The sequence below is a fragment of the Gambusia affinis genome, linkage group LG17, assembly GCF_019740435.1.
Source record: "Gambusia affinis linkage group LG17, SWU_Gaff_1.0, whole genome shotgun sequence".
Lineage (NCBI taxonomy): Eukaryota > Metazoa > Chordata > Actinopteri > Cyprinodontiformes > Poeciliidae > Gambusia > Gambusia affinis.
The window spans coordinates 12,307,292-12,332,216 of NC_057884.1; the positions used below are offsets into that span (position 1 = coordinate 12,307,292).

Sequence of the window (24,925 nt, forward strand, 5' to 3'; positions counted from 1 at the left end):
TTGACCAAATCATGTTTTTTTTTTTTTTTTTAAAAACATGTTGATAGTTACATACTAACTTTTCTATTTAAATTGCAATGCACACTAACTTTGCTGATTCACTTTCACTTCACAAGGATGGAATGGAGATAATCTGTAAAGCTCGATTTTCAAGTCATGCCACTGATTCTCCATTGAATGTACATCTGAGCTTTGATTGGACCACTGGAACACATGAACATTTTCTCACCAAACCATTCCAAACCATTTGGCTGCAGGCTTAGAGTCATTATCCTGCTGGAATGTGAACCTCCACTACTAGTCTTGAGTCTTTTGCAGCCTCTGAACGTATTTCTTCCCCCAGGTTGGCCTGTTTTAGCTTCATCCATCTTCCCAACAACTCTGAGATGTGTTGTTGTATCCTTTTTTTTAAAAAAAAAAAAGCTTTCCCACAGGATGATTCTTTCACTAACATGTTTCATTATGGAGATGATGTGTTTAGGTTATTTTGCAGTTTTGGTCTCTTTTGACCAGAATACCTTTTCCCACGTTTGCTTTGTTGCTTGCATAGCTTTGAGGGTGAAAAAAACTTTTTATGGCTTTCTTTTAACAACTGCTTTTTTTCTTTCCATTCAATTGGTTGGTTTAAACAATTTAGGGGCATCAGTGTAGAGGGGGCTAATACAAATGCAAAGCCACGCGTTTTAGCTTTTTATTTCCTAAAAAATGAAAACCACGCATTATTAGTCTTTCATTTCTCAATTACAGTATGCATTACTTTGTGTAGGGTTATCATCACAATAAAATACATTATTTAATAATGATAATTTACCAAAATAAAGTGAACTGAACTATATTTTATATATTTCTAATGGTAAAATCAGAAAATTTGCAAAACAAATTTAGCTTTTCTTGCTTTCATGAAGGTCAGGTGTTTATGACCTGCATGTGACATATAAACCTTTAGCCTAATGGGAGCAGGATAAAGTTGCCGTTATGCAGGACACACTGCTAATGTGATCCAGTAAGTTGCATCTGATGACAGAAAAAACAGCTCCTTTATGAAATACTTCAGTGCGAAAAAAAGTAGAAACAAAAACACAAAAATGAAACAGCAATAATCACTTTACTAATCATAAGGTAAACAGGTTTAAATTAGTAGTCAAGTGTTCAAGCTCTGTGATTTTAAAAGTCTAGATCAACCAGTCTTATTGTTGCTATCTATAACGTTTAAAAGCGTTACATAATACAGAATACAAATCTATTCTGTTTTCTTATTACAAAGACAATCTTTCTATTAAAAAAAACAAAACAGTAATTTTCAGTCAAAATAATTACTTAATGGATAATTACAACAGTACAACAATGTAATACAATCAACATATAAAAATAACAAGCATAAAAAATAATTAAAAATAATACAAAAGAAATTAGAAAAAAATTTGAATAAATAAAGAACTAATGCAGTTGGAAGTTTTCATTGCACAGAGCTCCTGTTCACCTGCACATCATATTTCTATGATATAGAAATGTCTCTCCCTTCTGCTTTTAAACATGTGTATGCTCATGTGGTCTTTCAGTGCAGTATAGTGATGCTGCGGTCAGTCAGAGCAAACGCCGGAAGCAGCGGAGCGTTGAAGGGCTGAGTGACAGAGTACAACACAGTGCCAGAGTCCGGCTCGTAAAACAGCAGCATCTGGCTCAGCCAGTCCAGCAGCAGGCCGATCCGCTGGGGCCTCGTCACAACCTGCAGGGGAACCTTCTTCCCTGCGTGGCAGTAGGAATAGTCGCCATCATAGCGGGACAGCACCCACGACTTACTGTTGTAGCCTAGCCGCGCCTCGTTCCCAGAACCTTTGCGCTCCAGAGAGGAGTAGCAGACCCCGATCTTAAAGGCGCCACTTTTGCCGACGTCCACTATCCAGCTGTGGGTGCCAGAGGACATGGACAGAGATCCCAAAGCATTGGGCCAGGAGTCAAAGCGAGCCGGGTCGTATGGCAGAGACTGGCGGGGCTTCTTTTGGAGGAAAGTCAAAGTGCGCAGGTCTTCAGAGAGGGAGAGGAGTGGGCTGACTGTGCGCTCATCAAACTTTAACAGAGGTGATCCATAAGCTGTGTGGAAAGGAACAGATGGGTCAGAATCTGGGCTGTTTGTAAACATAAAGCCAAACTAGTTCACAAGACGTGAATTATGTTCAGATTATGAGTATGTATGTGTGTGTGTGTGTGCGTACGTACATATGTACGTATGTATGTATGTATGCATGTATGTATGTAAACTTTTGTCAATTTACCTTGCCATTAAACGACAATGGAATAATGTTCTATCATTGTTTAGCTATGTATCAGAGATCCTCACACACGTAATATCTAGCTAAGTCAATCTGCCTTGAACTATTTGGACATTTGGAAATAATGTTGAGGTTTAACTGTTACAACTTAAAGATGCAACATATACCTCCCATATAGTAGATAACACTTTGATAGATTTTAAGCAAATGCAACTCATAGCAAAACCCAAATGATAACATCACCTTATCTCATGATAGCCTATGCAGACACTCTGTCTGCATTGAAGAGGGAATGAAGATTCACTCACCTCTAACGGACTCTGAGTTTGATTGAGGTTTCAATCATGTGATGCCAAAGAGCACTAAGACTTTGTACAGAGAATTGAACTTTCAGCCCCGCGTGAAAAAAAGAAGAATAAACCCAACATGGTAATGTCACGGCAAAAACTAACCTACTCTATCTTTATTCAGTAGCACACGGCAAATTTTATACCTTCATCTTATTACACACACAACACAAAAACTGGAAGTACATTGTAAATGGTACAAATACTAGGATATAACAGCACATAACGCTTCACAAATTGTCCTTAAATTTAGAAATGAGCAACAATATGTTAGTAGCTTCATGTTTTAAAAGACAATGACTACTATATTTTTGTAATTTTAATATTTTGATCAGTAATGGAGTTTTATACTCCTTTCTAAATTTAAGTTTCTACAGACAAAACAACACAAAAACCAAACAGGTATATTTAGCCATCCTAAACTATTAATTAAAAACATGTATTGACTGAATTTAGGACTATGCCTAACATTTCTGACATGCAAATATATTTCAATGTAAATGTAAACATTTACATTTACTATGTGAATTTCCTATGTATATAGTACTTTCTACTCTATTCACAAGTGGTGGATAATAAATTTGAAAAGATTAATGTATTGTACAACAGACAGAGCATATGGTCATCTTGTGTGCCTCTGCTGAATCTCCAGGATGTAGTTAAATGTACAAACCGTTGGGCCCCAGCAGCAGAGCAGTCGCCCAGAGGCCCCTCAGCAACTTGCTGTCGATACAGGCTGGGTTCAAATTGAGCTGGTCGGTGTCACAGGGCTTCCCGACTCCTTCAGCTTCCTCCACCCTAATACGAACACACAGAAGCATCAGAAGTGAAGCAAAACCTCCAGTATCTTGTCAGTAAGAACAAATATTAGTCATATGAATAAAGTAGTACCTTTCAGCAATTTCTTGAATGCCGGTCTGAAACAAAGGAGCCAGGAGGAAAGGGATTATTCTCAGTAGTTTATGACTCTTATCAGCCTCCAGGTATTTATATCCTAAGACTTTCCCACCACCGTCATAACCCCATCATGTGTAAACACCCCTAGCCTCTCACCACCAGCTGTGCGTCGCCAGCGTGCGTCAGCGTGTGCACCAAGCGGGAGCGTGTTTGCGACAGACTTGTCAGAGCGTGGTTCCAGTGAGCTCTCTGGGTGAGGAGGCACTGCTCCACCCGCTCCTCCTCCCTCTGCACCTGCTCCAGGAGGCGCTGCTCCTCCTCCTCCAGGGCCTCGCGGGCGGCGGCGACCTGCGCGAGCACCTGCTCCCTCGCCCTGCTCGCCGACGCCTGGGTAAAGACACGGCAGAAGGTGTCGGAGGTAGATCCGGAGATTTCAGTATCAGTTATTTTTCTTTCTGATTGCATTAAAATCCCTTCTGATTCGGGTACATTTTTCAAAGTGCATTGCTAAAGTATTCACACAGCATGGACTTTTTGCAATGTATTTGATATGGATTTTAGCAAGTCAGCTTGAACCCGCAAGATGACAACATCTTTCTAACTTGACCACAGTGAGAATACGATTAAATAAACTCGGTTGCAAATCTAAGGTTTTATGCTTCTAGACACAATAAACACTCTTATTAGGAGATTAATTCAAGGACGGATGAAATGCAATACATAATCACATATTGCTTTATTCTCTTTCCAAGGACTGCAGTTCATTCAAACTCATTTATTAATATGTTATTTTAGTAATTGAATTTAACAAGAATAAATAACTACGAAAATAAAATGTGCTAAAGGTTCTTTGATGATTTGCAGTGGATGCAAGACTGTGCAGGTTCTTGTTTTTGTGATGTTAAATAGTAACACAATCATTACTTATTTTTGAAAAATTACAACTTTGATGTGGTGAATGACTTGTGTGATTCAATTGAAAAATAAACAAATCAATTGAAGCAAGAAAGTTTAAATACACAAAAATGTTGCAATCATCTGGTTGCCTAAGTATGCACACCCTTGTAATAATGTGAAGGATCAAAAGTGATCTTGGTGTACAAAGAAATCCGTAAGGATTATTTTTGTAATGATATAATGATATGTATATTACATTAATGCCGTCTGAGAGACATTGTCTCGTTTTCCAAGACAGACACTTTCCAATGAGGCTGCTGTGTAAAAGAAAATACTAATTTAGATTTATACAACATCCAGATAAAAGAAAATCAAATAATATGTTTTATATAAAAAATTAGAGGGAAACATCTGTTCTGGCCCAATTAGTTAGAATAAAGAATGCATCACTTAACTCCTACTGATTAAGCAATGCATCACTAATTAATATGTCAGGTTTCGTTAAATTGGAATTTTTTTTTTATCTTGGTTTATAGGTATTTGGGCTTTTTATTGTTGACATGTGTTATACAAATTTTCCAACTTTTATGAAGAGAATATTCAAAAGGGAACTTGCTGCACTCCATCTCATGTTTCTCTGTAATTAGTGGTAATATCATTAACTTCTGCTTCTTTCACTACAAAAATTATAATGTCTCTTTTGACCCTGATAGGTACAAACACAAAATGTCGGACGGTCATAGACTTGTCCTTGAAGAGAAATATAACACCTTTAGTCAGTCCCTGAGTAAACATGGGAATTTTCTGAAATCTCCACATTGTGATATTCCTAGAAAGAAAACCTTTGACTAAACACTGTTGATCTGGAATTTGCTCAGATGCAATCAGAAGGAGGTGATGGTGGAAACAAACAAACTAATACATCCGAATTCACAGGTCTGAGTCTTCACTAACGCTGTAAAAGAATTTGTTTTATTTTTTGTTTACAAACAGGTCACCTATAAAACTGCACAAGCATGACGAGGGGTTCCCTCTAATACAAAGTCTCTTTATGCGCTTGCAGGTTAATAAGTACAAGGGGGTCACATTGGTTTTGTTGGAAGGTTATGACCAGGTCACCAAAATAACTACTACTATGCTGCACGAGTATTTATATTTCTTCGGCTTTCTCACCATTCTGTCACATTTCAACCATAAACTTCCATCTACTGAGTTTGGATTTTATGTTATAGACCAACACAAAGTAGTGCACAAAGTTTAAAAAAACATCAGCTAAAATCCAGAAAAGGAAGAAATGTATTTGTATTTTGCATCTTTAACTATGGTAAGGCCATGGGTAAGAGACAGAGAAAAGTTGAGGAGAGGTTTAAAGAAGGGTTATAAAGTTGTAACATGGCAAAATGTTAAAAAGTTTAGGAGTTATCAGGTTATTGAATCATTTAATACAACATCTTTAGGATTGTGTGAATATAAACAGCTATGAACACTGCAGGAAAAGATACAAAGCAGGGTTCCACAATAAGACAAAAACAAGTGATATATCATAGTATATTGGTGACAGCTTCAGTAACAACATAACTTGGGATGAATCAGCAAGTGATTAAAAAGTGTTAATGTCTTCCTGCTTTGAGTTAGTGACGAGTCTTGTATAATTTTTTCAATTCTTATTTTCATTTCAACAAAAAGCCTTTTTTAGACAAAATTAGCTAAGTTACATTTTCTTAATGACTTGACCCCCTTACTGCCTGTTTCCCATTATTATGTTGCAGTAAACAACATACATTGCGCACATTAATATTGCGATTATGCATCCCTAATGTTAACACTACAGATGCAACTATGTTAGCTTTGAAATAAGATATTTGGAGTGAACGCTACCTAAAAATGCTACCTTTAGTTGTTATAGAAATGTATATATCAAACATAACTTGGAAGAAATAATTACTTCACTATCTATCATCTTGAAACTGGCCTCTGTCTCTTTAAAAAGCTCCTACTCTTTCCGACACTCTGCCATTAGCACATCATTGCAACAGTTCTTAGGCGCGTTGAAGTGAGAAGTAGTTTGTATGAAGAGCTGATTAAACTCACAATTTAATGAGGTGTTTGCTAATTACTGCTGCCACTAGTCTAGAGGAGCTCTGCGGGAAAGACGTGGGGGAGGGATGCTGTGTGGTGGAAGCTCGACTTGGGACTACAACTTCAAGGAGAAGCTTTGTGTAAAATTCCTGAATAGCTGCTGTGGGAGATTCAAGGAATCCTCAAACAAGCATGAAATAATCAAAGCAACACTCCAGGTATGTTTTTGATGAGGGTGCGACATTATGACATGATATAACGCTCAAAAAAGTAGATTTTACAGCCAGCCCTAAAACATTGCACTATAATTTTTTTAATTAATACAAAACTATAGAATTATTGTAAATTAGGTGATTAAAATGATTTCCAGCCCTTTGAGAGGCCCTTGGATCCCAGTGTGTGTCTGTACAGCTCAAGTGACTAGAGGGATAAGCACTTTTAGGAAACACCTGCTTTCTAATCACTAGTAAAACAGGTTCCACTTGTAGCATCAGCTCCCGGTTTCCCTGTGCGACCAGCAGCATTTCTCACCTGCAGTTTTTGCTCTTTGGCCGTCAGTGTTTGCTGGATGAACTTCTCTATGCCCAGGGCCTGCAGCTGGATTTTTTCACACACATCCACCAGCTGGTTCTGGAGAAGAACACACACATGCACAAACACACATACGATTGCTCAGTGTTAGGGCCTTTGGAGGAGAATGTCACAAAGCTGAACAAGGCCAGCTGGTAAGACAACAAGAAAATCCTGTCCTGTAAAATACCAGACACACCAGCAAAGGAAAAGCTGTGACACACCCAGGAGAGAATTTAGGTAAATATTGACTTGGAAAATACACTTAATGTAGTTTCCATATTTTATCAGTGGTACTATCAGAATGTGATAATAAAAGTTACATAGTTTCAAACTTTGGAATGCGAATTACTTATACGAATTGCTGTAAAATAATGGGTTTCTTGACTAAAATGGAAGTAACATATAGTTTCACCGGGTATAAATAAATAAATAAAAGCAGCTGTTGGAGCTTAGTTTAAATTTGATTGTGAAGTCTTACCCTGACCACGCCGACTCTGCGGGTCAGCGGGGCCACGCTGTGTTCCCGGCAGGGGCCCGCGTTGGCGCAGCGGGAACAGATGAGTTTCTGCTCGGTGGCGCAGAACCAGTCCAGCTCGGAGTCGTGCTCCGCGCAGACCTCGCTTTCCACGGAGAAGATGCCGGACTCGGTGTCAGAGGCGGCGGACGTCGGTGAGGTAGCTCCCCCGCCGCTTCCGCCGCAGGTGTTCTGATGGGACACGGCAATGTCCGCCTCCTCCTGCTCCTGCTGGTGCTCCTTCATACCGCCGGTCAGCACAGAGAAAATGGGCTGCTCAGGATCAATTTTCAGGCATGTCACGGCATTTAAGGTCTCCACAGATGTAGCAGGAGACGAGCATGTTAAGTCACATTCGGTAAATCCCTCAGTCATGGCACAATAGGAGAACAGGTGCGCACCGGCGGAGCTGTAAGAGTCGCACCTATGCGGACCAGCGCTGTGACACAGGTGTAACAGGTGAGCGGAACACGGAAGTGACACGGACATGAGAGGTCAGAGCTGAAAGCAAAATCTTTCTGTCCCACCTGTTTTTCTTTTTTGTCTAGGGCGTCAGCTGTAACCGCCTTTAGAGCTTCAGAAACGCATATTAATGTTTTACAAACAGTCAAGGAACAAACTCTTTAGCACGTCTTCATGGTTTGATAACTCTGTTAGCAGTGGACTTTACCAAGAATATCCACAGGCAATGACTTTTTACATCCACTTAAGTGGAAATTATGTCAAGCCATTCTTGTGTAACCAGTTCAAAATCCTTGTGATAATAGCATCTTGAGCTTTTATGCTTACTGTTTTACATGTTCTAAGGTTAATCACTAACTTAAGAGTGTTTTTAATGGAATTTTCAGTGGTAAAACAACACAAGCTGTGTAAAGGAAAAGTAAAAAAAAAGTAATCTTTGTTTATACCAGCCTTATACATCAGGCGACTGAACTTTAGGGGCTCCATCAATTTTTCTAACAACTCTTGTCAACATCCCCACTAAGGAAAAGTATTCACACTGTATATTGCTGTCATCACCATATTTCACAAAGGATGGTGATCCAGAGTGAAGTGCAATGTTAGTATTATGCCGAAACTTAACCTATGGTGTCATTAGAGGAGAGAAACTTTTTTCACATGTTTGTTGTATCTCTCTCTTCCTGTCTTCTTTTTTAAATTCATCTTGCAGTGTCTTAAGGTGGGTGGCCATGTTTTGGTGGATGTACAGTTGCCCCACACTGTCTCCGTTTTATAATGGATTGAATCGTCCTCCTTGAGATCCTGAAAGCTTGGTGCGTTGTTTTGTTGCCTACCTATACCTGATTTTAAACTCCTTCGTTGCTTTGTCCCTGACCTGTTTGGTTTGAAACTATGATCTTCATGATGGTGTTTGTTCACAAATATATTATATATAATTCCAACACCTAATACCTTCAAAAAATTGCTGAATTTATGTTAAGATTAACCTGTTGGAGGGGTTAAATGTATTATGTTTTGAAGGCAGTTGGTCACATTGGATTTTATTTAGGGTAATCAGAGTAAAGAAGGCTGAGTACAAATGCTTATTGAACTTCCCAAGGTCTTATTTTTCAAAACAATTTGAAAATAATGTTTGATTTTATTTTCACTACACAGTTATGCACCATTTGTGTAAAAAAATCTATCACATAAGATTCCGTAAAATACATTAAAGTTTGGGATTGTATCTTGGCAAATTGTGAAAAAGTTAAAATGGTGTGACTAACTTTACAAGCCACTCTATGACAAACTCACAGAAATCCTTTTTTCAATAAAAACTAGGGATGCTGCCATGCGGTAAGAAATGCATAAACATGGAAAGTAAATTTATTTTCAACTCTGTTTACTTTGTCTTAATATTAGGGACTATTTGAAATCATATCTCAATCTCAAAAACGTTACATGGAAGAAGATAAAAAGGGAAGCAAAAATAGCTTTGGATTGGCCATAAAATTCCCTTTGCTGCCGTGTTCATTGTTTTGCTCAAGGACAGTGACTTCAGATTTCTGTTATCCGTGCTTGATAAAAATGTTCTGTTTGTTTCTCCCTGGCATTAGATACAATAAGAGAACATCTTATTATTTTATTGTATTTTTTCAGGCAGAATGGGTGTGATAGATACTTGGTTTCATCATGTAATGCGCAGGGATCAGTGATACAGCCACTCCTTGGAGACAGCTGGTTTGGAAATAGTTGAGCAACACTCTGGTCCATGGAACGAGTCAAGAAATCTTTAAAATGAAAGGTGGCTTAAACGCCCCAAACCACTGTTCTGTCAGCAGGTAGTAGAAAAAAAAAGAAGTTGGATCTCTAAAACAAGTTAAAGATTTAACATATAAAAATGATCAATTTTGTTTATCAGTGCCAGACTGGAATAAGGCAACAAAAAAGGTCAACTTTTTAGTTTCTTGCATGCCATGTGAGGACATAGGAAACAAACAGAAGAAGGTGCTATGAATATCAGAGGAAGCAGAAGCTCAAGAAATTCTGCATTCAAGGTACTCGGGAGTATTTGATAAAAGTCACTGACTAGATTGAATACATTCAAGCTCAAAGCAGGTGAAAAAGAGTTGAGGACAAGAGAACCATTGTTTGACCAACATGAATAAACTCTTGTGTACGTGTTAAAACCAGCAAAGAAACTGAAGTGCTTCCCCTCAGGGGACAGTTAAGGGCTTTTGTCCACTATGTGGAAGAAAGAATACATGACTAAATGTAAAACATCCACAGAAAACACAAACAATAAACTCTGTAAACTTTGTTAGATTAACTTTCATGTTTCTCTTTTCAAACACGTGATTATTTCTGTACCCAATTCCAAATCTCTACCAGCTAGATACAAAAACATTTTTTAAATTTACCTCAGAAATAAAGACAGCTAATAATTTGGATTGCTTAACTGATTTAAAGTAATTCTTATTTACATGTTATGTTTAAAATTAGAGACAAAAGGCTATGCAAAAAGAAGAGCTGTAATACAGTTTGAAGTCAGCAGAGGGCGCTGACTGGTTTCACTATTTCAAATTATCCCATTCTCGTCACCTGACAGATCTAAGGAGCACATGATGGGACTGGGCGTATTACGTCACTGGTATGAGGGGTTGAAAACATTTTAAATAATGAATGAATCGACATGAAGGGATTTCTTCTTTATGAGTGATCGACTACAGCTCAGTGACTCGTTCTCAAAGAATTCCTGATCAGTCAATTACTGCTAATTTGTTTTATTCATTGACTATTTTAATATAAAATATACTTCATGTACAATGACTTCAAATCAGAAACTGATAACAGCACACAGTGTGTGTGCGTGGTTGTTTGTCATGTCTCTGTGTTTTACATATATAGTGTTGACCTTTTCAAGACCCTTAAATATGTGAATTTCTACCAGGTCTGACACCACATTTTCCTGAGTCTGCATGTAAGTTCTGGCCTCGGAAAAGGCCAGCAGAAAGATAAAGGACATGTGGCATAAGTCTTTCTTATGGAAGAGGATTAGGGGCACTAATTCTAGAATTCTGAGATTAAAGTCAGAATTCAGAGAAAAAAAATTTAATTCTGAGAAAAAAGTCAGAATTTTGAGATTGAAGTGAATTCTTTTATTGTTTTCAGTGGTCCTCATTCTCTTCCGTATTTTGTACCACCACCATTGAGTTCAAATAATAAAGTGTGGAAAAAGACAGATAAAGGCAGTATTCAAAGCCGTCAAATAAACAACAGTATGAAAGAAGATGTATTAACTACATTAAGTACAGGAAACAGTTCAGCTAAACTAAACTTACTCAATTTATTTCTTGTGTAATTGACAGATTCTATTAATTCTACTTTTATTAATTTGTCCTACCCCAAACAAACGCAATTTATAGTAAATTCCAGCATTACATGTTTTACTTGCTGAAAACTAACATCAGCAGCGCCAAACTAATTATCTCAGGCATCGAGCCGTCTGACATTTCGCGCGAAAATAAACGGATGTGATCACGAGAGTCCATGACGTAAAAATTTAAATGGGCTATCTTTACTAGCTATCAGTCTCTATTGTCCGACGTGATTGCACCTTGTGTAAGTAAAAATCAATTTGATTGGTCTTTCTGATGAGTAGGTCTGGTTTCCTGCTAATCCCCGCCCCTCTCCCTCGACATCTCGCTCGGTTTCTTGCTCTCCAGCGGCCGTGTGTCACCGAGGCTGGGCTGCGGCCAGACGGAAGCCTGGAAAGCGTTACTTAGCCCAAAGGTGGTATCGCAGCGGGGCTGGCCCGTCCGGTTTCACACCCGAACAAACCTCGCAGGTTGAATCTCACGGCCCACTGTGTCATCACCGTCCGTTCCCCTGATGTCGGATTTCAAGCTTGGGATTGTACGGCTCGGCCGTGTAGCCGGGAAGGTAAGCTGGATTCCAGTACTGCCATGTGCGGCCGGGGGAGGGCCCGCGGGGATCTCGGAAGACGTATTAAAAATCTCATTAATGCTGGCTAGTTGGTAGAAACAAAAGGCAGTAGTGATATCAATGCGGCTATGTGTGCGATAAACGGCTAGATCTACCGTTTTATGCGCGTTTGAGCGGATTAGAAAAGCCGGCCGAGTCGGACTGCTGCTCTGAACTCTGCCGCTTTCACGGATTCAAGCTAACACTAGCATATAGCTTTTTCGATGGATAGCTTTTAGCAGGAAGAAATGTCCTAAGTTTGAACACATCAAGTCAGTTTGTGTCTATGTCCTTAGCTGTCAATACTGCTGTCGCTTTTTCTATCATTTTTATGCAAGTAGTTTCACGGTAATGGATAGAATTCTGCGGCGGTGCCGTTAGCATCACCACGTTAGCCGTGTTATGTGGATAACACTGTAGTGTCCGAATGAGGAAATCAACGCCACTCCAAATCACAAATGTCCTACTTTAAATATATAGACTAGTTCTGTTGCTGTTGCATTACAAAAAAATCATTATATTTTTAACAAAAACGTGAAGTTAAGCTGTGGCTGACTGTCACAAGACACTCCCGATTCCAGTGTTGCGAGTCGCGGTCAAAGCTGTGACCAGTCTTGCATCCCCTGCCTCCAGTCAGTCATTTGGCCATGATTTTTCTACATCTTAAAGACCCATCCCCTGCGATCTGTCAGTGGAAATTGGGTGTCATGTTGCATAATTGGACGCGTCTGGTGCGAAGACACAGACACCCGCGTCCTGTGCATTTGCAGTATTTCTAGCGCTGACCTAATATGTGTCTGTAACTCGCGTTTGTCAGGTGGCTCAGGTGGGTCTCAACTGGTTAAAACGAGTCTCTTTTATGTAAGGCCTGGTCGTGACTCATCTAAACAATCCGAGCAGTTTGTGTTAAAATTTTTAAGGTTCTATTCCCAGAATTTGTACTCTCTTCATTCATGTTGCAAATATCACCTACCTTGCATTATTCTAGTTAGTTTCAACAGTTTGATACCGCAGCCTCTGCATGCATTTTACTTTAGAAATGTCCACCTCCAAATTCTCTACATTTGGAGGTGGACGGAGAGTTTTTCAGGGAATGAAAAATTATTACGTAATGATTCATTTCTTCTGTTAAGAAAAGAGATTTTGGATTTGTGATACATTAGGTGAAAATTGATATCCTTCCTGTGTCTGGAGTATAAAAAGTATTATTAATTAATATCGTGGCGGAGTAAATCTGTTTTTATTGTGTTGCTGCACAGTGAGGCAGCGATGAGCACTTCTTACCTTGCAGCGACTTAAATTTTTTTCTGCGTTTCTCATTTCAGACAAAATACACTCTGATTGACGAGCAGGACATACCACTAGTTGAAAACTATGCCTTTGAGGTAAAGTGTCAGAATTGTTTCCTTTTGGGCTGCACCACATTTCTCCAAAACACCAGCGAGGGCCGTTTACCTCACTTCCTTATTTTATTTTTTTTTCAGGCTCGCATGGAGGTCGATGCTGACGGCAATGGTGCAAAAATCTTCGCTTACGCTTTTGACATCGGCAAAGGCCGCTGGGCTGGAAGGCCGCTGCACGAGCTGCTGTGGTGAGTAATTTATTTTGTACATTACGTTTTTTCTTTGGATATTCTCAAGAGACGAATCATTCTTGTGATTGAAACATTTTTTTTTTTTGTATTGACGATTACAGAAATAGCCATTAGAACAAGCAAAACTATAGTAAGACATTAAACGCAAACTGATAAAGTCAGAAGTATTGTTCCACAAAAGTCTCTTTCGATAATTTGTGAGATGAGTCCTTGTTCGTTGTTTGCAGGTAATTTCTTGCGTAATCGCCAAGGTGAGACGTCTAACACTTTCCAGCAAGAAAAGCCAACAAAGAGAAATAGTTCATTTCAAAATGATTGTACACAATTTGCATCTTTTATATGTATTTTAAATCCAAGTTTCAGAGTGTGAAGTTTTGATTGTATTTTCTCATAGGTGGTCTGTATTAAAGAAGATGCTTAAACAAATATTTTACCTTTTGTTGCTATTAACAACACCTTTTCCCTCGTATGGAAACATTCAGAAAATTTTCAGTCAGGAGTCCTTAAAACTCAAGTACCATAACAGTGTCTCAGCTCGGCTCTTGATTTATTTATAAGTTATTTCCTGTATATCTAATACCTAACATGGATTTGCTTCCACCAAACAGTTTGATTTCTTGTTACATTTAGGGTTCACAGAAAAACGAGAATTGAAATACGAAATTTTTCCAATTTTTTTTTTCTTTTCTCCTGTTTTCTAAGAGCAGGATTACATTTATGCTTTTGTGTGATTTCTCACATCGCAGATATTGTACTTCCTGTTGTCTTGGCAGCATAAAAATGAAGTTAAACAGGACATGTGGTTCATAAAATGGGTTGAAAAGGCCAAACCATGCACTAAAACTGCTTTTAGTTGGTTTGCTATTGGTTATTTGGTTATTTAACAAATGACAAAAAAAATATTAATCCTTTATTAAGTTAAACATTATTATTTATGATGGAGATGATCACAAAACTTTAAGTTAAGACCCCCTGCATTCAATCTCTTCTGGATAAACGAGAGTAATGCCGTCCTTTAACGATTTGAGTTCTTGATGTATTCCTACAATTTTGCTTTTACTTTCCCCCTGTGCGCTGGTGGAAGCACGTCTGACTTGTTGGTCTTTATCCAGGGAGAAGCACAGAGGAGGCATTGCCCCCAGTTTTCAAGTCATCCACATCAACTCTGTGACGGTGGATAACCGGCTAGACAACCTACGACTGGTACCGGTGGGCTGGAGCCCCAAGCCAGAGGAGATCTCCAGCAAGCAGAGGTAACACCACCTATTTACACATGTGGCAGAGTTCTTACACAACCAATAAGACGATAAGTATCAGCATTTAACAGCAATATCGGTATTGAACCATTTAATGGGACATTTTGTTTTTTGTCCAGAGAGCAATCGCTGTACTGGCTGGCCATCCAGCAGGTCCCAGCTGATCCAGTGGAGGAGCAGTATCTGGAGCTGAGCCGCACACGCTACTACAATGCTAACGGGGAGCTAGTGGAGGAAGAGGAATGCTCCTGTACATACTATGAGTGTCATTACCCCCCTTGTTCACTTATTGAGAGGAGGGTAAGTAATCAGTGTTACATTTTTGGATTTGGTCTGAATTGATTTGCTTGGAGGTATGAAATATTCATACTCCTGGAACTTTAAAATTTTTGTTATACACCGGTTTCCACCACATTAGGGCTGGGCGATTAATCAATGACATCGATAACAAATTTTTGGTTAAATATTGGCATATATTTTCAGCAATTCACTCCTTGGGTTTTCATATTTCAGAATGTTATCACATTGCTTAACAAGGATGTTTTATAGCTTTTATTTATTTGGTCTTTTAATGTACATCAACTTTTCGATCACGTAAATTTTCAACTTTAATATTTTTTTTTTGATTACGAGAATAAAGTTGCAATATTCATAGAAAAACGTAGTTATTTTACGAAAGCTCTTAACACGAAACTAACAAATATTAAAATGAGGAATGAAGAGAATCTTGTAATGTTATACTTTGGTATACGTTTTACAGATAATTAATACCTAATAGAAATAATTCATCTTGTAAAACCCCAACATCAAATGATCAGAAGGCAAAATTTGGAACGATGGTGAAAAGAAGTGAATCTATATCAAAGAAAAACCTCCTGGACTGAGGCCATTTAATCTCAGTTTAAATCCAGCTGCCCTGTGAAGGCCTCATAAGTTTGTTGGAGCACATTAGTGAGCAAACAGCTTCACAATCACACAGAAACCTGACAGGAAGATTGATTCATTTTGCAAAGCCTTTTCGATTTGAATAATTGGTACAAAGTATTATTGCCTGAATTTAAATTCATGTCACACCCTCAGATTCGTTTTGATTTTACTTTTACTTTACAGGGACTGTAAATTCTGTAAGTTCAACATCATAGCACAGACTAAAACCTGCAGGTGGAATATTGACCGTCAAACTCCCATCTCTTCACAGCTGCGGGAGTTTAACATCTGCGGCCGCTGCCAGGTGGCCCGCTACTGCGGCTCCCAGTGTCAGCAGCGGGACTGGCCCGCCCACAAGAAGCAGTGCCGCGAGCGCAAGCGGGTGCTGGCGCTGGAGTCGGAGCCCGAACGGTGATCAGCCCTCACCCTCGGCTGTGAGAGGAGGAAGAGGAGGAGGAGGAGGGTCAACGGGGGGTACAGGGTTAGATTTGCGGGAGGATCTGGGGAGGGGACAAACATGAACTCGCTGACAAGAGAATTGATGACAAAAGACAATGTTTGATTGACTGACTGTTCAGGCGCTAACGACATGGAGGAGGGGGAAGAAGAACACAGCAAAGACATCTGTCACTTCCCAGAACTCACAACTCTCCATAGCTTGCTTTTCATGTCGATTGCAGGGAAATTTTTTTTTCTTCTATTTCTTTTTATTTTTATTGTCTCTATAGTTCTCATGGAGGGAGAACATTGAGCTCAACCTGCTGCTATAGTTTTCTAAGTGAGGGGAGGAGGGCGGAAGAGTTGTCTCACTGACAAACTTGACAAGCTCCCTTGGACCACAGTCGAACAGGCCGTTCTTATCATCCACTTTCCACCCCGCCACGCCTGCGCTAACTGCGGAGGAAGTGCGGGACGACGGGGCTACAGGACCCGTCGCTCAGCTGGTATGTTGGGACATGGACCTTCTCACTGTATCGCTCCGTCTCCGACCGCCCTCATGCAACTAAATGGCTGCTGCATTCATGATCACACCCCAAGCACCTCGTCTCATCCTTCTCCCCCCATTGCTGATCTCACCGATTGGATCACACTACCAGTATTGAGTGCATATGTTGCTGGTGTATGCAAGCGGGTGTATGTGTGTGTGTGTACTGCCAATATGTGCTGAAGGACATTAAAAATGGTGGCTCATTGGTCAGGTTTAATGTATGTTTTTTTTTTTTTTTTTTTTGCTCTTAAAGGGGCCATATTATTCAATTTTAAATGTCCTATTTAATCAGAAATTGGTGGTTTGAAAAATATTTTCACTGTTCTACAAAAAAAAAATAGCTGCCAAAATAAAGGCTTAGTTTTCTACTAGAATTTTTTCCTGTTTATTTTTGCTTTAATTGGTTGGATTAGGCTTGTATTTTCTTACTTGTCCCACCCAATGCTGGATTTTTGCATTATTTATCTGATCTTTTCCTGTTGTTGAAAATTTGATGTTACTCAAACTGCCCCTTCCAATCACCCCCGTTTAAATAAAAGCAGTGATGGCAGCAGAATCCGACTAATCATGTTATCACAACTCGCAGGAAGTATCTTGACCAAAGTCTGCTCTTGGTTTCTGTAGCCTGTTGCTCCTAACTGGTTCAAATCCTTCCTTCCAATACGTCTCTGTTTGCCTCCAGCCGTGTTCTTTTGCAGGTTTATGGTTTGTATGCATTAATTGGAGAGGGTGCTGCTCTTTTTTTTATTTTATTTTATTTTATTTTTTATTTGTTTTTGAAGAAAATCTATGGAGATATATTTATTTAATAACTTGATTGTGAAACGTGTTAATATTTGAAGGTAAATATAAGAAATGGGACCTTTTCTAGCTGATTGCATTTGGGTTGAGTTGAAAATTTCTGGGTTTTTGTGCTTTCCCAAATACCCAAATGAGTCCTCCTCAGTGTTGCCCTTCCATTTTTTTTTTTCTTTTTTTTTTTTTTTAAATTTTAGGTGAACACACTGCACACTGTCTTTGTCACTAAAATCTTCCATAAAGGGGGAAGTCTTGGGGAGAGGGAAAACTTGAATTTCCTGCTACAGAAAAGTTTGGAGACTGGTTGCTCTCAACGTCTGCCTTTGTTTCCTACAAAACAAAAAGTGAAGTGGTGGACTTTATTCTCCAATCACCTGCCTTCCTTGTATTTCCTGCGATGCACACCTATTAAACGTGTCCTCTTGTGTCTCAGACGAGGAGTGCGAACACTTGAGCATGTGTTTTCGCTCATGTACATGCAAGTTGTTTTTTTTTTCTTATTTTGTGTCTGAATCTGAACAGGTTTTCAATACTGCACTAAAACTTGGTTCCTGCTGTTTGCGTTCAATTCATTGATGGATTGAAAGGAGGGATGTAATTTTTTTTTTTCCCCCAGAGTGTACAGATTGCGTCAAAAACTTTGTTTTTCTAAAAAAATTTAAGCATTAATCACCTAGAAATAAAGAGCTACACTATGTGAAAGGAAGTAGAGTTGGAGATAATTGCCAGTTGCTTTTCCATTGTAAAATGATAATAAAGGTTAAATGAACCTCAGTTGCTGCTGTTGGCTCAGTTTTAATAGGTTGTTGGCACTGGTGTAAACGAACGCTAAGGCTAGTTTACACCAGTAAATATTTTAATGTTTTAAAATATTATTGGATATCAAAATTGCTACATTTGTCAGTTCAGTCCAAAACAATATTCGTTGTCACACTGGAAGCCTTTCCTATTATATCCCACAGAAAAAAATTAGAATATTTCCTTGCTACAGAAAAATTTATCCATTAAAAATAGACCCACTTTACAAAATTCTCTTTCAGAGTAAAAAATTGTATTATATTCAGCAAATATGGCATTAATATTAAGATTTTCAGGTTTATTTTACTGCAACCAGATGCTCAGAAATTAGAAACTACAACAATCTAAAATCATACAAATGTAGCAATATTTCAGTGCCTCACAATAAACCTTTTCACAGTTTGTCATGTCAGTGTATTGGGATTTTAAGTGAGACACCAACATAAGTAGTGCATATACTGGTAAAATATACTGTATTTAAATATATATTTTTTAACCCTGAATAAAATTAAGGAAAACCATTTGTCAGAAGTTACTGAATTAGTAAATAGGATACATTTCAGTTTGCCCTAAGTATAAGCCCAGCTGTCCTGTGAAGGCCTCAGTGGTTTGTTAAGAGAACATTGATGAACAAACACAAAAAAAGTGATCAAGATAAAGTCATAAGAAATCCTGTTTTAATGTCAGGGTCACAGGGAAGGAGGTGATCTGGATGGAAGAGATAAAAAATAAACAACATGCAAATTACTACATGTTAAGAAAACCTTAGACTGCGCATCATTATAACCCTATCTCTATACTTAAGTCTGTTGGGTAAATTGAGAGCAAATAAAAGCTGCCAGAAGCCAAAAAAACTTAAGATGGCGATGAACTGTCCAAGGAGATGAGTAATGAAGCTGCCAGAGCTACAATGTGTTCAATTGGCCCAGTTGACATCCAGACTTGAAAATTGACATTCATAGGTACTGCACTGTCAAATTAGCAAGAATGTCCCTCTTTAGAGGAACAAAGCTGGTAGAGAAAACTTGCAGCTGTTTCTGAAACGTGCAAATTGCTAAAAACGACAGTCTTCCTTCAGATATGAAATCGAGTGCTATTCCATGTTTGTCTATGACAGAAAAATACATTGTGCTTGTAATGTGATGAGAAATGAAAAAGTAAAAGCATCGCAGTTAATTTTTCCGAGTTTTTGTTAAGAATTTGTTGTGAACAAAGCAAAAAAAAGTTTTGTGTTTCGCATGAACGTGTTATTTTCTTAACAGCACTTGAGTGAATGTGTTCAATCAGTCCTGTACTATTTTTCACATGTAGATAAGCTTCAACTCAGCCTGTATGACTCAAACTTAAACCTTTGAGATTGTCACCTTGTTGAGTCAAACAAGGCTCCATTGTTAAGCCTGCTCTCATCCATGAAGTTTTTCCTCTTTTCTCTGTGTAACCAGTAACAGATGTGCAGCTGCTTTCTGCTGCTCTTTGGTAACTTTATCTTCCATGTTGTTACTTGTGTCTCAGCAGTAGTTGAATTTTCTCCATCTGCCTCCTCTGCTCACATTCTCCCGCTATTTCCAGGAGAATACTTAGGTTTGTTTCAGGCCGCTGTGCTAAGTCAGAGGTCAGAAGGGAGGTCAAAGGTGCTATCGTTGAAGCATGGCATCCTTAAACTAACACCATAGTGTGTATTGATTTTTTTTTTAATTTTTCTTTGGAAGTTATTTTTAAAAAAATGGTTACATTCATTAGAATACTTTTAATGATTAAGCTACAAGGAAAAATAGATCCATCTTTCAGATCAGATCAATGGTTAGATGGATAGAAAACCCAAGACATTATAAATCTGTCATACTTCAGCAAATAACTTACTGCATATTGACATATGGGCTAACAGATTTTTTAGAAATGTCCCTTGTGGAGCTAAAATGCTGTGTTATGTTGTGTTAAATGTCTGATATTTTACAGACAGAAAGGTAGAAAGGCACTCAGACAGACAGATAACTCAAATTAAGGTAAAAGGTAAAGGTAACTTTATTTATATAGCACATTTTCAGCAACAAGGCTATACAGAGTGCTTAACTTAAAATACAAATAAATAAATAAATAAATATAATAGACTTGATGTTGATGTGGCCAAGACTTTAGCATGTGATTAATTTTCCTAGTGTTGGTAAGGGCTACTTTGTGCTGGTGTGTCACAAAAAATTCAATAATGTACATTGAATCAATTAAGTTTATTTACATAGCACTTTTCAGCAACCAGGCAGTTTAAAGTGCTTCATGAAAACAAACAATGTTATAAACACATCTAGCAGACATGACATTTTGTCAAGTGCCATCTTTGAAATCATCAATACACATATTGGTCAGTCCTCAGTTATTGATGCATATGGATATAATGGGATAAAAATGTAAGGGCATTTAAGAGTCATGAGCGTTGTTTCAATATTCTTCTTCTTCTTCTTCTTAAATTCAAGGAACCACAACACTTTTTCTTGAGTGGAAGGAACTGAAGAGCAATTAGAAAAATTTTACAGTTTTTAAGTTTTGATTCTTTGAAAGGACATAGCATATGAAGAAATAACGACTGACTCTAGACGTTTGCACATAAATAAATAAATTTAATTATTCTCATTTTCGTTTCTTAATTCTTTAACATAATAATGGAACTATTACAATAATTTAACGAATATTTATTTCGATCCGTCCTGCGTTTCATTGTAGAGAAGAAATGTGTTGTAGCACTTTCGGCCCTTAAGTGTCGCTGTTGTTTAACACACGCCTCTCTATTTCTTCTTTTCTTGTTCTTCAACGCGGAAGTTTCATAACAGGGGAGTTATGTGTTGACATAAGTTGTATTTGAATTTAATCCTTATAACAGAAGCTTGTAATTTTAAGCTACTTGTCAACATGGTGAACCTCGGTCTGACAAAGGTGGACGACGCGATAGCAGCAAAACATCCCGTGAGAATTACTGTTGTTTGTTTTTGTCTAAAGTTGCAGATCTCTTAAGGGCATTTGACTTTATCATGAATATAAAATTATTCTAGATTTTAAAAAACGTTTTATTTAATATATAACTGAATAATATACTGTAAAATCAGGTATTCTGTCTTGTTTTGTTTGTCTTTCAGGGGTTGCAAAGCTACGCTGCGTGTCAGTCTCACGCCTTTATGAAGGGAACTGGAACCTTTGCACTAGGTAATGTTTTAATTACAATATGTTCCTAAAAATAACGTAAAAATAATATTAATTCAGCAGTGTCTTACTTGAAAGAAAGTCACGTGTTAAACTTTTTTGTTTCCCGTATTATTAAATAGATTACAGCTCTTTTGTTCCAATTTAATGCCTGTGTGAAAGTAAACTTGAGTGAAAAGCATTTTTAACCACAGGATGGAGCTGTAATCTTTGACTATCTGGTACAAACTCTGGAGAATATTTAGTCGCCTCTCAGTTGCTTTTTTTCAGTAAAGCAAATGAATGTGATACCATGCTGTTTCAATTTTCAGATGAAACTTTTTGGGTTATTTTTAGAGATAAAATTGAGAAGTATAGTTTATCTGTTTATGCAGTTCTAAACTATAGTTTGAATGTGCATATATCTGCAAGTACAAATGACAGAGTTACTTCTGATGAGAGCGGAAAAGGAACATTTATTATGGAAAAACATTTTCCTTTCTTGTAACTTTGTTGCTTAAAACTTATCAGCATATCTGTCTGGATGGATGAATTAAGTAAGAATGAATTATTGTTCATCCTTTATTTCCTTTCTCTTTTCACCTATAGTTTCCTTAGATTTAAAGCTTGCCCACTGTATGAATAGCCCAAATAAATTCATAATGGACTCCTCTGTCTGTATTTTAGAAATCAAAATTACTTCTAAGATTTTGTTGTTATAGTGCAATATTCTAAAAACCTTTCAATAAACAACAGAGCAAAAGCAACAGTATGTATTTAAATTTCAAATACCTTTGAGTTTCCAGTATTTATGTTTTCATTCCCTTCCTTGCTTGTCTGACTGAGGCACCTTCTGTGATGATGTTACAGGTGTCACGGGGTTTTTTGCCATCCAGAAGGCTCTGCAGATGAGGCTCCCCTACCCCCTACAGTGGAATCTGCTCATATCAATAAGTGATAAGTTAAACTTGTTAAATACTCATGTTAGATAGACTGGAAAGATATTTGCTCCAATTTCTGACTGCCTTATTTGAAACGTCCTCTTTCAGTGGCGTCATCGTTTTGTAGTTACGCAGTAACTCGCTGGGAAACACAGAAATGCTCAGACCTTTGGCTGCTGCTAGAGACGGGTAAAGTCCCAGACAGATCACCGCCACCACCAACAGGTAGGACTAATGGAAATCCCTGTTGATATTGTTTAAATATGAAAATGTATTTTTAAGCAACTTAGTTCTTCAATTCCTATGGATTAAGTCTGCAGAGATGGATTTTTATGCTTACTTTTCTTTGTGTTGGTCTTCCAGTATCTCACCCAGAGGATTCAAAAGCTGCTCAGAAGACAAAATATGGAGATAACATGGAATAAACAGTCTTTCACCTATGACGCCTCTTTGCCAGGAAAAATATGTATAAAGACTGAAGAAAAAAATCATACATTTTATATTTATTTTAAGTGTTTTTCATGTGCCTCCACAAAGTTCACTTCATGGGATTTTTGAATTTCATAACGGCATTAAAGTGGATTGAAAAGAACTGAATTCGCTAAATTGCAGGTCAGGGATTAATTTGGGTCTTTAGCAGAAATCTGATTTTAAGCTTCTTGATCTGGTATTATTGTGTGGACATGTTGGTTTGTCATGCAACAGACTTAAACCTCCCACCAGCCACTGGTTGTTTCTGTGCGTGTATTATGGGATGTATCAAGCTGTTTGTTGGTACTCTTGTTTGCTCTGGGGATTTAAACCAGCTAATGATCGGATTTTGCTTCTAAGGACATGAACGTTAGTAAAAGCTGAAATCCAACAATTGAAAACGGCTTGCTGCTGTCTCCACTAGATATCTATTGACCTGCCATCAATCCACAAAAGCTTAAATAAACTCATTATGTCTCAAAGAAACATTGACTTTATTCGTGTTCAACTGTTCTGCAGAATTATAGAAGAGTATTTGTTTCATATATTTTTGCTATTTATAGTGTCAATATCACAAAAACAAACTCAAAGACTGAAAAATAATTTTTCTATTTACTTGATGCACAACACAACAACTTCCCTTGATAATGATTCAGTCACTTTAGGGCCTTCACAGTTTATGAAATAAATGAATTTAGTTCTGTTTACTGTTAATCTACAGACCTATTAAACAGATTACAATGTCAAGTTAACTTTCATCCAAACCAATTCACATTCTGCTCCAAACTTCTCCAATGCTATCTTCACGGCCACAGTATATGAATCAATAAAAGTATTCTAACGCTGAAGACACTCCATGAGGTTTGCAGACACAAGTAAACTGTTAATTAATCTGAATATTATCAACTTATTGCACCATCTGTCAAGCAGAAAAAAAAATTCTGAACATTCAAATTAAAAACAAGAATAGCAGGAATTTTTGTCTCATTTCTGCAGTCTATAAACGAGTGATGCAGAAGAATCCAGCAGGGAGGATCATTTATTTTGAATATTTTTACATTGTTTTTGAAGCAGAATTATTTTTGTGGTGTCAATTCTGTCTTGAGACGGAAATGTTTTGAGTTTGCATTTTCAGTTTCTCTGTCCCGTTGCCGGAGTTGCAAGTCGTACTTGACCTGGTTAAAATCTTTCATTGGGCCCCAAATGTATGGATTTTTATGTAGATTTTTATTGACTATGTAATACACAAATATTACTGTCATGCCCAAAATGTTAGAACATCAAGCCTGCCCGAGAAATGTCCCAAAACTGGCTCACATCACAGGTGAATGCAAGCCACAGTCCAAGCATCACTTTAAGGAACAACATAAAGTGCTGACAATATACCAGTGATGCAGAAAGAAAATAAAAACGATTCTCAAAATCCATCTATTTTAAGAAGGCTTTAGCACTGATTCATTATTCCCTTTTTTTTCTCCCCACATCTTTTTCAAGCTTGAATCGTCTCTCCCACCCTGTTCCTCACCCACTCACTGCAATTTAAAAAATCTGATTCAGCTCCTCTTGAATACTTTTAAGCCTATTCTTTGTATTTCAGCATCCCAACACAGGCTCTATGAACTGAATGAGCCTTGTCATGTATGCACTGATACTGCCATATATGCAGGCACTCACCCTGTTCAGCAGGGCGGATGTTAAGTAGTCCAGTTCACTACACCACTGGTAAAGAGAGAAAACGAACAAAAATCCGGTCTGACAGGTCGACTAACGGAAAGGTTTGCATTATGCAATAGTTCTGAGAGATCCTTTGTGACAACATGACGGCGTGTTTAGGATTAATCACCAGTGCAGTCTTTGCAGCTGACGAAAGGAGGGGAGTTCATGCCTAGGCAGGTCAGAGTTACTGTGCAGTAAGTCAGTTCCTTCGTTTGATTCATAATAGCTGTGTATCAGCTGCCTACAGGGGATCTGAAGACTTTAAG

General features: G+C 38.0%; 3 protein-coding genes across 5 annotated transcripts; 2 read left to right on the forward strand and 1 right to left on the reverse strand.

Moving 5' to 3' along the window:
• Positions 1-1,086: 1,086 nt before the first annotated feature.
• On the reverse strand, positions 1,087-8,070 carry bspry (B-box and SPRY domain containing). Its single transcript, XM_044096208.1, has 6 exons — positions 7,542-8,070; positions 7,022-7,120; positions 3,671-3,901; positions 3,509-3,534; positions 3,291-3,415; positions 1,087-2,091 (listed from the first exon to the last, which is right to left on the reverse strand). Exons 1-6 carry the CDS (start codon positions 8,064-8,066, stop codon positions 1,556-1,558), a joined length of 1,542 nt encoding a protein of 513 aa, XP_043952143.1. The 5' UTR covers positions 8,067-8,070; the 3' UTR covers positions 1,087-1,555.
• A 3,512-nt stretch (positions 8,071-11,582) lies between these two features.
• Positions 11,583-18,339, forward strand: zmynd19 (zinc finger, MYND-type containing 19). 3 transcript variants are annotated; one of them, XM_044096211.1, is made up of 7 exons: positions 11,583-11,639; positions 11,744-11,960; positions 13,328-13,387; positions 13,487-13,593; positions 14,709-14,849; positions 14,972-15,152; positions 16,051-18,339. In XM_044096211.1, the coding sequence occupies exons 2-7, from the start codon at positions 11,910-11,912 to the stop codon at positions 16,192-16,194; spliced, it is 684 nt and encodes a 227-aa protein (XP_043952146.1). In that variant the 5' UTR covers positions 11,583-11,639; positions 11,744-11,909; the 3' UTR covers positions 16,195-18,339. The 3 variants fall into 3 exon arrangements, with proteins under 3 accessions (XP_043952146.1, XP_043952145.1, XP_043952147.1); XM_044096210.1 differs by lacking the exon at positions 11,583-11,639 and having other exon boundaries at positions 11,674-11,960; XM_044096212.1 differs by lacking the exons at positions 11,583-11,639; positions 11,744-11,960 and adding an exon at positions 12,159-12,274.
• A 2,807-nt stretch (positions 18,340-21,146) lies between these two features.
• tmem141 (transmembrane protein 141) lies at positions 21,147-23,429 on the forward strand. Its single transcript, XM_044096213.1, has 5 exons — positions 21,147-21,318; positions 21,489-21,555; positions 22,402-22,485; positions 22,581-22,697; positions 22,836-23,429. The coding sequence occupies exons 1-5, from the start codon at positions 21,265-21,267 to the stop codon at positions 22,895-22,897; spliced, it is 384 nt and encodes a 127-aa protein (XP_043952148.1). The 5' UTR covers positions 21,147-21,264; the 3' UTR covers positions 22,898-23,429.
• Positions 23,430-24,925: the final 1,496 nt, after the last annotated feature.

Bases quoted from the DNA above. Each gene is read 5' to 3' on its own strand.
- bspry (XM_044096208.1), bottom strand. From the start codon at position 8,066: ATGTCCGTGTCACTTCCGTGTTCCGCTCACCTGTTACACCTGTGTCAC. The intron at 3,535-3,670 runs GTGAGAGGCTAG...CCTTTGTTTCAG, and splicing joins CTGGCGACGCACAGCTGGTG to ACCGGCATTCAAGAAATTGC. The intron at 3,416-3,508 runs GTACTACTTTAT...TGTTCGTATTAG, and splicing joins ATTCAAGAAATTGCTGAAAG to GGTGGAGGAAGCTGAAGGAG.
- zmynd19 (XM_044096211.1), top strand. From the start codon at position 11,910: ATGTCGGATTTCAAGCTTGGGATTGTACGGCTCGGCCGTGTAGCCGGG. The intron at 13,594-14,708 runs GTGAGTAATTTA...GTCTTTATCCAG, and splicing joins CCGCTGCACGAGCTGCTGTG to GGAGAAGCACAGAGGAGGCA. The intron at 15,153-16,050 runs GTAAGTAATCAG...ATCTCTTCACAG, and splicing joins GTTCACTTATTGAGAGGAGG to CTGCGGGAGTTTAACATCTG.
- tmem141 (XM_044096213.1), top strand. From the start codon at position 21,265: ATGGTGAACCTCGGTCTGACAAAGGTGGACGACGCGATAGCAGCAAAA. The intron at 21,556-22,401 runs GTAATGTTTTAA...ATGATGTTACAG, and splicing joins AACTGGAACCTTTGCACTAG to GTGTCACGGGGTTTTTTGCC. The intron at 22,698-22,835 runs GTAGGACTAATG...TTGGTCTTCCAG, and splicing joins ATCACCGCCACCACCAACAG to TATCTCACCCAGAGGATTCA.